The 16,325-nt window shown below is 38.2% G+C and overlaps 1 protein-coding gene across 6 annotated transcripts in view; it reads right to left on the bottom strand.

Moving 5' to 3' along the window:
• Positions 1-3,548: 3,548 nt before the first annotated feature.
• KCNN2 (potassium calcium-activated channel subfamily N member 2) overlaps positions 3,549-16,325 on the bottom strand; it is an 89,826-nt gene continuing 77,049 nt past the window's right edge. For all 6 annotated transcript variants that reach the window (XM_025207064.1, XM_025207065.1, XM_025207067.1 and 3 more), the window contains 3 exons: positions 13,428-13,555; positions 7,413-7,482; positions 3,549-4,149 (listed from right to left, as the gene is read on the bottom strand). In XM_025207064.1, coding sequence (XP_025062849.1) covers positions 3,862-4,149; positions 7,413-7,482; positions 13,428-13,555 — 486 coding nt within the window. In that variant the 3' untranslated portion in view covers positions 3,549-3,861. The remainder of the gene's footprint in view (positions 4,150-7,412; positions 7,483-13,427; positions 13,556-16,325) is intronic.

Below are 16,325 nucleotides of genomic sequence, written 5' to 3'. Positions count from 1 at the left end.
TCACTTTTACGTGATTGCTTTCCTCTGCTACAACTATCAATCTTCTGGTTTCTGGATGGTATAAAGAGACTCACAAAAGACTTACTTGCTTCAACCACGTATTATGTTATGCTGTGTTCTTTTCTGTTTTTGATCCTTTGTTCCATGACAAGTTTAGAGCAGTTTATGGGCTAATGTAAGATATGGTGACACTGGTTAAGAGCAGATATGGAAATGTGACCATCAATGATGAAGAAAGAAAGAGGAAGTCTTGTACTCAATGCTTTCAATATCTGCTCAGTGTCCAAATGGCTGTTAAGAGATATATTGGACTGCATTCTACACAAGCAGCCTACCATTGTGTGGAACAAACTGCTACCCATACATACATGACGAACAGTGATTGCACCCGAAAGCTTGCTAAGAACTTTTTTCTAACTACTTAGTTGGTCTAATAAAAGATATCACATCTACTCAAAGAACCTTGCCTGCTAACCATACATGAAGTCAACTGTGCATGGTATCTGTAAAAGACAATAAGCAACTTAAATCTCTACAGAATCCTTGATGAAATCTATGAAATCAGTTGTCAGCTTCTGAATGAGCAATTGCCTTTTTTGTTGAATTTGTGTATGATTCGAGATGCAGTCACTGTACAGGTGTTATACGAGCAAAAGGGAGAGATCAAATGTAATTAGTGTGTGGTTGCAGCGAGTTGCCTTTCTGACCATGACTGAATCCTTGCTCTCTGTACAAAAAAGAGCTTCCACAATCACAGTGTAAGTTTTGAGTAAGCTGTGAAACAGATGTCATGATTTTAAATACTCAACAAATTTAGAAGAAGTGCCAACAGCAAAACCTCAATCTCTACATAGCTTTCAGCAATCTGATGAAAACCTCTGACATGAAAAGTCGGCCTAGACTTTGGAGAATTAGGAAAAGGTTCAGCTATCTAAGAGTTTATCAGCTCCACAACAGCACACAACATTGCAAAGTAAAATGGCATCCCCTTGGATCCATTCCCTGTGATGGGGAGTGTTGAACAAACACAACAAAATTGGCCTGGTTATAAGTGGCAGTGTTAGACAAGGCAACCCTGGCCTTCAAGCAAGCATCAAGACTTCCTTCCAAACTGCAGCATTGTTTAACCTCTCCACATTGCATGGCATGTACAGGGGTGTATATTGTCAAACAGATTGATCAGGAATTGTTGTATGCCAAAGACCTTGTGCTGCTGGCCTGCGCCAAGCGAGATCTTCAGCAGCTGGCAGACAGCTTCACAACCTCTGTAACTAGCTTTGGACGAGCTGAGGAGAAATGAGACTGCATGTCTTCCAGGACCTGGGGTACAATATACTGTTCCTTCTGTATCTGCTGGTAGATTTGAACTTCTGGTCATTCACTTTATCCTGGAAGTGCTTTGAATAATCATACCAGCATAGAGGGGGAAATGGTCTCATAAGTTCAGAAAGCTGGTGGAGCCTTTGGAAACAATGTGCGACAGAGCTCTCCAAATAAAGTAAAAGTGTGCAATGTTGTCACATGTACCATATCTTTGGAAAGTCATGAAACGTGGAAGTTGTACAGATGGTACACATTCATCAGCTGACAAAGTTCCAACACAACTACCTTTGTGCCCTACTCCAAGTGTGTTGCTATGACAAGATAACTAATGAAAAAGTTCTGCAGCATACTGGCTGTATATGAATTGATAAAAATTACCCAGCTTCAGTCAGCTAGCCACATTGCTCAGATGGATGATACACAAATGCCCCAGCAACTCCTATATGGGGAACTGGACTGTGGGGGCAGGAAATGTTGTTGCCTAAAAAACTTGTTCAGGATGAATACTAAAAAGAAGATATGCCAGTGCAGGATAGTGACGACCAAAAGCGTTCTGGCAACTACACCCATCTCATATCTTGAAGCAGGCACTATAGTTAGTGAGGATTAGGGCTCAAAGAACAAAGGGCACAGCTAGCTCTAAAGCAAACTGCCTAGCATGTCACTTGCTCAGAGGAGTAGTTACAGTCTGTTTCTTAGAGTGGCAGAAATAAATGTCCTGCAGTCTATTCTGAGATGTGCCTGTGATGATAAGGCATATATGGTCAAATGCCTACCCCTACCTGTACCGCACATGTGTTCACAGCTGAATAAAACAAGAAGTTGGCAATTAATAGTTAGTTGCCAAGAAGAAATGATCCTCATTTCTCTGTGCTACATGCCAATACAAAGGGCACTGGTACATAACAGCAGAGAATTCTAGGTCTCTGCATTAGGGCATCAATTATGGCAGGGCCAGGGCCTTCAAATGTCTCTGTATTTCTAAGACAGGAACAGAAATTCCCTTTAAACATTTGCTAAAACTAATTTAAAGAGAATGAATCACACATTCTTTCCATAGAACAACCCTTAATTTCCTTGTAAATGCACACAACTCTTACGTAGACAGATTTAATAAATATTTTATTTAAAAAAAAGACATCTATACTTACCAAAATTAGTCACTTGTGGTAGATGCTGTCAATTTATAGGTAAAGATGATACTATGGCTAACATCCTATATTTATAAATGTATAAGTAACTCCTGTGTTCCATATGCTAAAAATCAGCATAAACAGTAGAAAAGCCAACCAGAGCACTGTCAAAATGTATACAGCTTAATTTTTAACACTGCAGAATACCTACTATTAGTGAATGTAAGGAAAGTTATGCAGTACCTATGAGTTTAGTTCCATCACCTGGAAGGTTAACTTCCAACAACTGCTTCACAAAGAGGCACTTAGGTTCATCCATACTATTTCTCTATGTTAATTTGCTATGTAGTTGAAACCAATAGGGTAAACATGATGTGCTATTTATGACTGCGTTGTTATAACACTGAAATGTAGGCTCTTGTCTGCAACTTTTGATCCAATCACCACAGAGTTTATGACAACAACAAAAGCCTTTTAAAACCCAAATACAAAATGCACTGGATTTTTTGAAAGGGACACTATGAACTCAAAAACCATGTTTCTATTTGGCTATCTTTTCTTTGCCACAGTTACAAATCCCTACTAAATAGACTACAACTGAACAAATTAGCTGAAATTTAATTTTTGTCTTGTTCAATGCGTTTACTTTCTGTAGTACTTTACTTATAGTCCATTTTGATGTTTTTGTGTATAGGAAGTTACCCTGATTCTCCCTGTTAAGAAACCCTTAAATGTAAATGCACAATCAGAAAAATACTTAAAAGAACTTCAAAGCTGATTGTAAAAAGTCCATTACTTGTCTTATAAAGCATCTTCTATTGGAAATCAATTTTTTTTAAATTGCTTAAAAAAAATTCAAGTCAACAATGTCCCCTTAAAGTGACTAAACATCCATTATAAACTGTGTCATTTCTGGATAAGCATTCATTTTTCCCTCTATGAGAAAATAAATGTTATGGTCAATATTCAGTGTGAAAGATTATTGAGCTTAAATTCAGATTTCCCTCGATTAAAATAATGTTCAATATTTGGCCTTTAAATTAATGTCGAGTAAATCTTTAAAACGTTAAAGTCAATGTGACTAAGCAAATATGTGCAGAAATTAACCTTTTATTATATCATATACTATAGTAGTAAAGTTTGTTTGAAGTGCATGAATAAAAAGTTAGTGAAATTACAGGAGGAACAATCTATTTAGCAATAATAGGTGCATTCACTGTGCATCTGAAAGGAAAAAAAAAGAGTTTTCACTCATTTTGGCCTAAAACTTTGTGTTCAGGTTTCCAGGATTCTGACATCAGAACCCAGATAACACTGATTAGAACCATAGGGCTTTACAATAAAAGCTAAAATATTGACCATATGATGGCAAAAAGTCTTTATTTTGTGGTTAACTTATTCTCTTCTAGCTACTCTCTGATGAAGTTGGTGGTGCTGTGGAGGAGGACCTCCTCCTTCTTGACAAGGACCGTGATCGCTCAGCACTGTAGGCAACATGCTTGTCATAATTTTGTATCTGAGCTTCAAGGAAATCCCTCTGTTGCTGGCTGATTGTCTGGCTAATCAGTCCAGGAAGAGCTTGAATGCTACCAATTAAAGTTTCCAATTTTGTTTCCAGAGTAACGATCCTCTTCTCAAAATCTTCACTTCTTTCATTTAAATCAGAAATCATGTCGTACATGATGTTTTGGGTCTGGAAGGAGGGATGTAAACAGAAGTTTAGTGTTTTGCAAATGATTGAACACAAAATCTAAGTCAGCTAGGGTTTCCAAAAGGGTTCTGCACTTTGCTGGTAGTACTAGAAAACAAGGTCAGCATGAGTGGAAGCATGATACTAGAACAAGTCCCAGGTTCGTGAAATAATTTCTCATAACTTCATTAGAAATCCCCTACTAGTTCTCTGTTCAGTGAACAGTAATTTATCATTCCTGTCTTAATGAGGAACTTCAAATTTCAAACTGTTGATAAACTGGGTGAAATGTCCAGCTGACCTTACAGAATGTTCTGTACTGAGATCTCAAAATATGCTGCTTTATGAGCTGAATTATACACATACTGTTTAGAAAGTATAAATTTAGAGGGCATGCACTGTATATGGGCTACATTCTGGTATCCTTGTTATCCTTCCTGTATGTTAAACAGTTTCATATTTCTATAAAGCACCATCTCCCCTTTGTCTGCAAGTAAAACTTGCATTGTTTTTAACAGGAGTTTCTCAAGAGAAAACATGCTTCTAAACTAAATATATAAATATATGTTTATAAAAATATTTGTATATATAAGCCTTACCAAATATATCGGTACTTTTTGGCAATGTTCTGAAAACACATCCTACATAGAGAATGGTGGAAATGAAGCAAAGAATGTTTAGACTTCATTTTCACTAATACAAATGCAAGTTCCATGCTGGCTCCCCTAGAACCGGTTGGCTCTCAATGGTTAGCGCAGTTCTGTGTAATGTTTGAAGTTCATCAGATGTAGGGGAAAAGAGGAGATAGACACTTAGAGATCTGCATTTACCTCACTGAACTACTAAAGCTCCTTTTAGGAAACAATGACCATTATCACTTATTCACTTACTCTCTGTAAGTGATTTTTTACTGCTTTATTTTTCCTGTAGGACAAGGGTTCTGTATGTAAAGCTAAGAGAGCAGGTTTGTGGTGGAGGTTTATCAGAGGGATGAGTGCTGTTAAGCTTTGGGCTTAGACATGTAGGATATGGCCAGATGTAACACTTGGAAATGACTGAAAAAGGGAATGTTTCAGCCTAGGAACTACGTGCATCCCCTGTGTCCTTCCCTGGCTGGAACATTTGAAAATGCTGCAGCCTCCTCTAGTGCCAGCCAGGGGATGCTGAAGCAGGCTGCAGCAATCTGCAGCTCTGCTCTCACCTCTTCCCTTCTTCCTCCCTCTTCTGGGATGAGAAGTAGTAGGGAGGGGCAAGTGGAGAGAGGATGTAAGCAGGGGTGAGGGGACAGAGGGGGGGCTCACAAATCTCCCCTTTCTCCCTTAAAGGGGAGGGATATAGCAGATTGGGCTGGAGGGCTTGGCTCTGGCATGGGACCAGGGGTCACCAGGGTTCTGGAGGGGAGATAAGGCTGGACCTGGTCATGGCTCCAGCCCTAGCTTGGCCCCCATGTGCTAATTTAAAATATTTTAGACACTTTTGGAACTTGTGAAAGGGTGTATGTGTGTTTACAGCTGACCCTTTGAAAAGTTTAACAGACATTTGAAACATTTTGTTACATCTGTCTGTACCAATTAACTGAAGCACAGTGATAACCAGATCCTTTACTGGCTAGTATTGACTAAGGTGTAGTTAAGTTTTTGTCCACAAAAAGGGAGTGTATGATTAAGTGGATGACTAGATTAGGGGAAAAAAACTGTGAAGCAATGGTTTATCACCCATAATCCATGGTATTTTGAAGGCATTGGCATGACTCCTGATACCTAATCACTGTGTATATCAGCTATGGTCAACTGGTGCTACTCAGTCATTGAAATAAATTGGATAGCCAGTTGTATCCTAAGCAGTTAGTTCAAGGTAACTCATGGAGTTTTATACTGCATAATGAAATGCAAACAGAACAGCTTAAATTGCATCATAAGGAGAAATCATGAACAGATGTGGGTTTTGAGGTATCTGTGAAAGATGTCCATGAAAACTTCATTTAAAAAAAATACACTCTTACAGCAAGATCCAGTTTCATCTTAAGCACTTAAGCCCTGTTCTAACCCTATTCAAGTTCCTGAAAAAAGATGAATTCATCTATGTAATACACCATCATTTAAATCTTAAAACTAAATTACAAAAATCAGTGAGCAGGAGGAGGCCCCATCCAACTATCATAATTTCTTTTTTCAGTGACTTGGGAAGGGTGGAGTGGGAATGAATGTAGGAATTTAAGTCCAGTTAAGGGTGCCTGTACACGTGCAGAGAGGCTGTCCTGATATGCTGTAAATACAGCGCATCAGAGCAGACTTGATTAACTGAGTCTTTTGCAGCATGCTAATTAGCGTGCTCCAGCCAGCCTCTGTCTCTCATATATCAGTGACCCCATGCTTCAAAATGGTGGTGGGGGCACTTTAACTAAAGCTTGTTGAATGAGCTTTAGTTAAAGTTCCCCCGCTGCTGTTTTGAAGTGCAGGGACACTGATACACAAGATGCTGCACATGTTTTAATTAGAGCGGCTCTTGAAGCTGCTGTATTTAAAGCCCCTACCCTAATGTTTAAAAACACCCTAAGTGTCTGACAGAGGTAATAGGATCTTTCCCTTAGCTTCTTAACTTTGCACTGAGGAACTGCTATTTACAACAGGCTTGAATGGGTAGATTTCAGCCTTGTTAGTCTGATCACTACTATATACATAAAATACATAAAAACAGAGTAGCACTTTGCATTTGAATAGCATTGTTCATCTTAGGGTCTCATAAGGCTTTAAGAAAATTGATAACACACTATCACAGTGGGCAACCGTCATCCTCATTTTTACAAATGCAGAACAGAACTGGTTGTGAAGTAACTTGCCCAAGATCACATAATGATTCAGTAGCAGAGCTGCATTGATCCTCTCCTGGAATGTTCAAAATACAGGAGGGAAGAATTTACTCTGCATTTTATATAGCATTACACAAGCGTGGATCAATTCTGAGGGCCTAAGCAGCTCCAAATACCATGTAATGGTTCACCAGCTCTCAGGATCAGGACTCCAGTTATGTGCATTATAGAAGAGCTTTACTTTTTTTCTGAAGTGTCAAACAATTGCTACTACTGAAAACAAGATACATTAACAAATGTTATCACAACAGAGAAGATATTTAATCTATTTCCCCCCCTATAATTACAAACTGAGGTGCACTATTAGTGTTCACTACGGTAAGCAGAAAAATGTTGAATTGGACAAAATGAATGTTAATTTATACACAAACAAAATGTCTGATGACTTCCTACTAACCTTTGCCAGATCCACCAAAGTGTTTGCTTGATCATTCAGTTTTCTTTGTTCCATTTTTACACTTCTTAATCTAAAAAAATGAAATTTGAAGTCAGATATTTTTTTTGGTATCTTGCGTCTTCTAAAGAGCATGCATATAACTTACAAGACCAAAAATAACTGCATGGACAATGCCTTGAGTACTTTGTGTAAAGTCAGAACTGGTTATGTGTCTGGTACAATGAGAAGCATGCTTCCTCAACACCGCAAAAAAGAAAGAGAGCAAGAAAATGTGATGTCCTTGAGACTACTATTTGCCATGGTTAACGTTGAATTCAAAAAGGGAGATAAAAATTTATTTATACTATATGAAAGAAAGCCAAAACATTCCTTAAAGCCTCAGTATCATGACAAGTAGATATAGGAAGAAACACAAAATAACAAATACCGATTTATCATTAATGTTACACTAGTCGAGAATCTTCCCATGCCTACATGACTAGATACAGGTATTAGCCCTGTTCAGTCTGAAATGGATTGGGTTAGAAGGCGTTTTGAACCTGATGAAAGTACAGTGATAAGTGAGTTTCTTATTAATTTAAACAAAGTCTTTATCTGACCAGCAGCTAAATAACTAAAATACTTGTCACTGTATTAATGCTATAGCTCTATTGTATCCAACATACTATTTGCATCTTGATAAGTTTAAATTTCAAAATAATTTTCAAACAAGTTTTTCAGAGTTAGCCTAGTTGGGCTATGTTAGCCTAAGTTAGTATGTCAGCATGGAAATCCATTAATTAAACAGGAGCATTGTAAAACTGTGTGCGCATATAGCAAAAAAATACGACACTTAAGGGTTTATTGTCCCCTTGATGCCCAAATAGTTGCACAACTGTTAATAATTAGGTATGAACATACTTTGAAAAAGAATGCAATCTTTCAGTAGCTCACACAAGAAGACAATCTTGTGTGTTTTGCTGCATTTTGAACAAGGAAACTTTTTAAATGGAGAATTCTGTCGATTTTTCTGCATACTCAAAAGCAGCAGAAAAACCTTTTGGAAAATACCAGTTGCATTACAAAGTTGTGCTGCAAGTAATGCAAACAGACCAACAGATATAAATGGATTCTTTTTACAATATAATAGGTCATTTCCTAAATTTTTACTCAACATACAATTTTTCTGTTCCAGACAGAAGTATCTGCATGCAATAATTACATGAGAAAATTGATTCTTAAATTTTAAGAAAGATTAGGGGCCACAGTTTTACCCTGGTGCAACTCCACTGACCTTAATGCTCTTAGGTTACACCAGCATCAGTAAAAGGAGAATTAGGCCTAAAGACAATAGGACAACTTCAACAGAACACGTAGAGAATCAACTCTAAGAGCTAAATTCTACTGTCAGTTAAATGTCTGCAAATAATTCCTGTGTTCAGCAGATGTCTGCATATGAGCAAGGCTATGAAACATTTCCTATATATTTTATCATACTTATAAAATGACATGAATCCTACAAAATAACATTTATACAAAATTATACCTGCCAATCCTAGTGTGAGGTCTTCAGGAAACCTGCTACTGCCAGAGTAAGAACCAAACTCTGCCATTTTCACAGAACCATTCCATGTGACTGCTAGCTTAGTGATGCATCAGTCACAGCTGTGAAGTTGGTATGCAGTGTGTCTTTTTTCACTTATAGTTGTGTGTGGCACAAAATGTTTTAACACTGCCACATTATAGATTAAAAAATTGCACCCTCAGTGTTAGGAATATCCTTGAATTGAAATTCTGGCCCTATTAAAATCAATGGCAAAGCTCCCATTTACCTCACTGGGGCTGGGATTATTTTATCCTTGACACCTACGAACTGTTGGAAGCGGGTAACCACATTTTGCATGTCTCTAATATGTGACATTTGAAAAGACAGCAGCATATTCCTGTATTCAGAATTAGGGACAGGGGTCATTCAACTGTGGTTTCTATTTTTATTTTATTTTTAAATTTCAGCAGACAGTAGCTAATAGTAGCTATACCTGCTCTTTAAATAGTATGAAACTTGAGGGTGCTGAAAGATTTATTCGAGTTATAATTTTTATATAACCAAAATAGTTCAGGGATTTTACAAAGTCCTCAAGAAATTATCAAGCAAGTAAGTCCTTCTTGGGCTATTCACATTAACTAATGTATTTGTACACACATATGTCCTTTCAGCTCCATACTGGCCTTCATATGAAACAAAGTTTAAAACAAGTAAACATTACATTTAATGTGTGTAATGATTCCTGCTTGTGATATAGAGATCAGTCTCAGAAAATTGAAACTCAGCCTGTGTTAAATTAACTCCCCTTTTTTGGGGAAAACCACCTATCCTTTTTTAATCTTCATCAGCCAAAACGTTGCTGATGCAGTATTGGAGCTAATCATTTTAGGAGTACAGAAGGAATGAAAAGAATGAGTTAAGCAGTACAGCCTGGAACAGACTTCATTAAAGAGATAAGCAGGTACCAATTTGACTGCAGAATTATAGCCTGGATATTTTGTTGTGGATTTATTCAAACTGTCAGGAAACATTTTATTTTCTAGCTTTTTAAACACTGTCTTTTGGATAATCCACTTGTCAGTTCTTTCCAATTTAGCACACTAGACTAATTTATTTGCTGACTTAAACCTTGTGCAATCCCATTGATACCAAAGCAATAAAGATAACAGCTGCCAGCAGTGAGACAGCACAGTGTGTATATCAACCCAAAAAGACTGGCCCAGGGACTGCAAAGATACATCTCTCACATAATGATCATTCTTTAGCTGCAACAGCCAGATTAAAAGAAAAACTGACAGATTTTATTTTTTTCTCAAATTTATAAACATGGGTAATCTGATTCCTTCCTTATGAACTTCACTTATCACAGCAAAAGATCATGATTTTGAATCGCATTTCCATGGCAGCACTCAGACCATTAAAATTCACAAATAAAGGATCCATTTGTTGCATGCAGACAGTGGTAAATTCTGCAAATTTAAAAAGGAACAGCTCATACAACTTACTTCCGAGCTCTATTTTCATTTTGTTGAAATAAAAAGACAAAACAAAAGAAAACAAACTGTAAAATATACTAAAACAAACCAACACATGGAGTGGTGCTCAGCTGAGCACAAAGGGCTCGATTCAGCAGTTCGGAAGTCCCATGGTTTGACCAATGGCTTCTGTGGGTTAGCAACTGCCATGAGTTGAGCCCGATTCATCTGCATGATAATAATGGGACTTGCAGTAGCTTCATTCCCATTTTCTCTTATCCCACCCCCCAAGTACAATCCATGAACCCTCCTTGTGCATATAGTAGCTGATATATACATTTCCATAAGGATGTCAGGAGGGAAAGACCTGCATCTGTTTTTCATTTATATGTGGAAATAGAACCTAGAGTAGCTGAAGGCAGAGCCTGAATTACTGTTTTAAAGAAGTTGAGGTTTTTACAGCAAAATTGATCTCTGAATCATCATCTACTTGGACATCATATAAAACAAGCTATACAATTTCACCCCTTGAATCTCATCTCTACTCCAGGAACTTGATAGTTTAGCTAGCATGTAACAGCTTTTAAAAAAAAATTTAAAACTCTTAGAAAAAGACTGATAAGAGATATATCACCATAAGTCAAAAAAATTGCCCAGCTACTCTAATGAAACCAAGAGGCACATGCCAGGGAAACAGAATTCTGGAGATGTGCTCCCGACAGAGGTCAGTCTGCCTACACCGAGGATTTATCTCCAACCTTCTTCAAGAACACAGTAGTACCCTTCAAATCAGAAGCAAAATGCAACAAGAACTCTCAGAGGTATGTATCAATTTAAGCAGAAAAATTACCACTGTTTTCCACTTCCCCACCAATTGAGCCGACTGAATAGTTAAGAGAAATGCAAAGCAAAAACTTGCAACCTCTTGAAGCTCTTCTGGAGCCTGAAGAGTATTTAATGCTGCAGATCAAGCCCGATGTGCTTTTTATAGTAAATTTCTTTTTTCTATCCCCCACACAAAAATAAACAGCAAGGTTAAAATTAAGGAATTCACTATGTAGTGAAGAAGTAAGTCTAGCAATGCACACACATGTGCACACACATATACCACACAGACTTTCCTTCCATCCAGGGCCATTTCTTTAAGCTGAGCAAATAGATTTCACAACAAGCTTTCCCAACCTACCAAAATCTCAACTCTTGTAAACTTTTTTTTTTTTAATGGTTTCCACTGAGTGGCTTTACTACAAGGTCTACAATATTTAGCCTAGCAGGTCTGCTAAATAAAATACTGCTTAGAGTGCTTTACATCTTCAAGGCAGTGCACAACCATTAACTAATCTTCACATCATTACTTCAAGGCAGGAAAGCAAACAGCATTACCCTCAATTTACAAATGGGGAAAACCAAGGGCCAGATTGCGTCTCCTACATTCATGTATGTAAAGGCATTTCCACATGTGGAGCTTCCACCTGCTGCACACTGTACAGGAATATATGAAGTCAGCTGAACTCTGGCATCATCTCTGCTGCTGGCTTAGACCACAGAGATTAGAAGACCATGAAACTACAGCTAGTGGCATATGGGCTTTATAAAAATGTCAGTGCAACCTGAATCTATATTAAGTTCTCTGCAGCTGCCCCAAAGTACTGGGGAAGCCCACAGCATGGTGGGTACACCAAGGGCTTCAATGAGCTGGACTTGCAGGGCAGGCAGGAAGTCCCTGAGCAGGCATGAAGGTGTAGAGCCTTTTAAGGCCTAGGGATCTCTTGTTTCTGCAGACAGAAGGTCTTTTGGCTGCAAACAGATGTTGCATTTATCCTGGAATAAACCATTTTATCTTGGGACAAAGTGTAATCATACAGATGTCTGTGTCTGTTGTCCTAAGATACAGCCTAAAAAGTTTCCTAGATAAGGAATAACAACACTTTATCCTGTGATACAACAAAGTATTTCTGTACAGGTAGCCCAGGATTGTATCACTGAATCATTCGCAGAAAAGTGGCACTGAATTCGGCCACCTGCTAAACCCTAATTAGAAGGGTAATGAATATATACACTAATACCAGGATATTTTTATTCTGGTATAAACACAGGCACAATTTATCCAGGGACATTATATGATAAGGAGATCTGATGGTCAGATGAAGGAAGGTTGTTCTCCATGAACAGTACAACCCCAGAAATGAATGCTTCAAGAATCCCAGTTAACTGTGGATTAGCTTAATGACAAGCACTAATGATCAATTTTACGAAGATTTTTAGAGCATGGCAGTTTCATGGATTATATTATGGTGATCCAGTTTATTACTGTTGGCCCTGATTCTCTTTTAAATGCTGGTGGAGTTTAGGATAATTTGGGGTCAGAGTTCAAGTATCTCAGTAGTGAAAAACTCCTGAAAGGCTATGTGCCACCTGGGGATTGCTGGAATACTCCCTTCTTCCCTGCTACTGACAGAAGACACCCAAGTTGATTAAACTGACTAAGGACTCCTTTATGTTGACGAAATCCCAACTGGGGAGTGGTTCCTATTTGCTCTTTTTAAGCTGATAAAGCATCTCAAATGGACAGAGAAACTGGTCCATTATCAATTCAATAAATATTCTCTGTACTAACTGCCATTAGTTTATAATTAACACACAATCTTCACATGAAATGATTAGGATGCATGCTTCAAGCTGCCATATTTTCTATTTCTATTTTTGACTGGCCAAAAAAACTGGGACAACTGCTTTGAAACAAATTCATAACACAACAAGAACTGGTAATAACAACAGTATAAACATCTCTCTGCCAATTAATGAAATATGACAGAGACTCTCAAGAAAACATTTACAAAAAATCCAGTTCCAAACTACACTGGGAATACACTGCCAACATTTTTTTTTAAATCACTACTTTGAAATCTTACTGTACTTATTCTAAAAGAAACAACAAATTCAGTCCCAAGAGCAAAAGTTCTGAGGGAGTGCAGGTAACGTCTGGACAGAAAAACCAAACCAAAAGATACTTACTGATGAATAGCCTGCAAGAATTTGCGTTGATGTTTCCTTACTTTTGCATGGTCTATCTTTTTAACCAGCTTTGTATTTTTATAAATTAACCATGTTTCCCTGAGTACGTTGGCAGCTGCATTTTTCACCTGTTTAATAAAAGAAAATACCAGGCTCACAAAAATAGCATTAGTGTGTCTGAGTCTTTTCTAATGTATACTGTCTTTCAGAGACACTCTCAGTCCTGGCTATGGGAGGGCTTCAGATTCAGTGGGAACTTGCTACAGTGGTGCAGAAAGAGTGATGACCAGAGGTAAGAGGGTCTGCCCAATTGTTCCTCTTATAAAAGTGACATTTGTAACAACTTTCTTTGTGGCTTGTAGTCAAATCTGTTTCTGAAAATAATTTGGACCATTTGTGAAGTAATTAATCAGATACATTTTACAGAACTAAAAATGGATTTCCCTATTAGAAATTTGTCACTTTGGGGTCACTTGTATGATTCTTTTCTCTCTCTTGTATTAGTAATTCAACACACTTTTCCTCTGTAAGAAACTCTTGAGCTGATCTAACAGATTGTTCTATTTTACCTTGTTCTGACTCCATCCTTATTTTCCTTTACCCAAGAAACGTATGTTGCCATAACATTATGGCTAGATTTACTATATATACTTCATGTCTGCTTTATATGGGGGTAAGGGAGAGGGGGGGAAGCGTGAGGTGGTGGGGAAAAGGGGTTCCATAAAAGATTTAATAATATAAAATGTTAAAGCCCCTATAATTATCCTAAGTTGTCTGGTGATACTGGTGTGGAACTGACATTGATTGGAAAATACAGAGTATTTACATATATTGATGGCTGATGTTATAATTTCTCCAATTCTCGTTAAGGCAAATATATAGTATTAAACTAGCTCTCATCATCATCTCTTTCACTTTCTTTCCCTCTGCCCTTATATCACCTGCCTTACTGAACTGTTAAAGCTAAAGGACTGTATTTAGGAAGAGGCAGGGCAGAGGCTCAATTTCCAAGTAAGAGCTCCCAGAGACAATGGCCAAATAAGAGTTTTTCCACTGACTGCAACATAAAAAGAATCAGGTTCAATGGACCTTACAGATAAGCTCAAGTCCCCACTCTTCCATTAGGTATGGCCAGCTCTAGGTTTGATTCACAGGAAATAACTCCAAGTTCTGTGTTACTGATTTATTGTCTGACAAATACCTTGGAAGTAGAGGGTTTGTTTGCCTTCCTTTTACATTACCAGAAGGATCAAGACTTCAACATGAGTAGACTCTAAGGTCAAACACACTGTTTAAGTATTATGTTAGATTGGTGTTCACATTTATTTGGAGGGAGAAGATGAATAGGATGACATGAAAAAGAGCAAGTAACAACCAAATTCACAAGATTCAGCAAACCTGCATGAACCCTCTTTCCTATCTAGGATGCCTAACTCTGCAGTCATAGGGTGTGTCTACACAAGACGCTTAATGTGCAGTAATAACAGTCTAATGCTATTGTGCAGTAGCGTGCCAGGGAAAAACCATGCTAATATGCTACGGCACAGTAGAATTAGGCTTAGTAAGCATTACTAAAGAACTGTGCTGGTACTACTGTGCATTAAGCAAGTACTAAAAGTACTCCCAGTCTGATCTTGGTCTCCCAGTCTGATCTTGGAATGGCAGCTCCTTCCTTCACCAGCTAGACACTTTACTGGGCGTGTTTACATGTGCCCCTCCCTGACTGCGCAGTTGGTACTACGCAGTTATTTAGTACTTGCTTTAGCACTGGTGGCACATGGGTCATTTTTGACACTATGGCACAGTTGCAATGAGTTACTGCGCAGCAGTGGTGGCATCGTGGTTAGTGCCTGTTGACGCTATGGTGATGTAGTGTCTCGTGTAGATGCGCCCACTGTGTTTGAAAACTGCTGCTAAATCAAGAAGGAATAGGTAAATTTGCCTCTATTGCTCACCTTCATGGTTGATGAGGGTTAGTTTCTTAATACCTACATGAGTACCACCTTTTCCTCAATCTCAGGTTTTCTTACTGGGACTTAAAGGAACCTTTGGATTTGATTCTGAAAGCCTTACACACCTAAGCTTTTCTTTTAAAATCAGTGAGACTGATTAAATGAGTAAAGGCAATAGAAACTGCCCTGTTACTTGTTCTCGCTGCACATAAAGCTGTTTCCTGGATTTAGACTCTTCACTGCCTCCTTAGCTTTGGTGTTTACTTTTTAGGGAGGGTTTCTGTTTTGTTTTTGTTTGGTTTTTTTTTTTGGGGGGGGGGGCGTTAATCAAAGTTCTAGTCACTTCTTTAAATTAGGTTTTATTGTAAAAGTTGTAAACTTTATCCTGTTATTAAATTATAGTGTTAATCTCTGGAATATCTTTAATGGATGTATAGGAGTTACAGCATATAGACCAGTCAATTGACCAGTCAAATAATGCTATTATTTGACCACAGTCAAAACTTGTGAAATATTCCATGAAGCCAAGAATGCCCTTCTGTAGGTGATGGTATATGTTTCTTATTGCATCGTAGGGTCACCTGTTGGCAAAGGCAGGAGTAAGGGCTCTTTGCCCTTCAGTCCTGCAGTAGTTAGGATACCCTCTCTCTCTCCCCATTTAGAAGCAGCCCCCTGTCCTGATCCTCTCTCCTAAGCCTTTCCAGCCTCCTTTCGCCTCCCTGCATGAAGCCATGTGGAGTTGCTGCATATGCTAAGGGAAGAACCAAATCCAGCAGCATAGAAAAGCTTTTCTTACTGGCCATGTGCTGTGGCTGAAGGAATCTCCCAATGCAGACAGCAAAATGTTTGAGAACTCAGCCTAGTGCCTACTTAGCCTAAGTGAACTTTAAAAACGGACTTTTGTCTTTTATAATTGGTACGTGTTTTATTTCTGTTTAATTTCGTG

The sequence above is a fragment of the Alligator sinensis genome, unplaced genomic scaffold (assembly GCF_000455745.1).
Source record: "Alligator sinensis unplaced genomic scaffold, ASM45574v1 scaffold225_1, whole genome shotgun sequence".
NCBI lineage: Eukaryota > Metazoa > Chordata > Crocodylia > Alligatoridae > Alligator > Alligator sinensis.
This window is presented reverse-complemented; position numbering and strand designations above follow the sequence as displayed.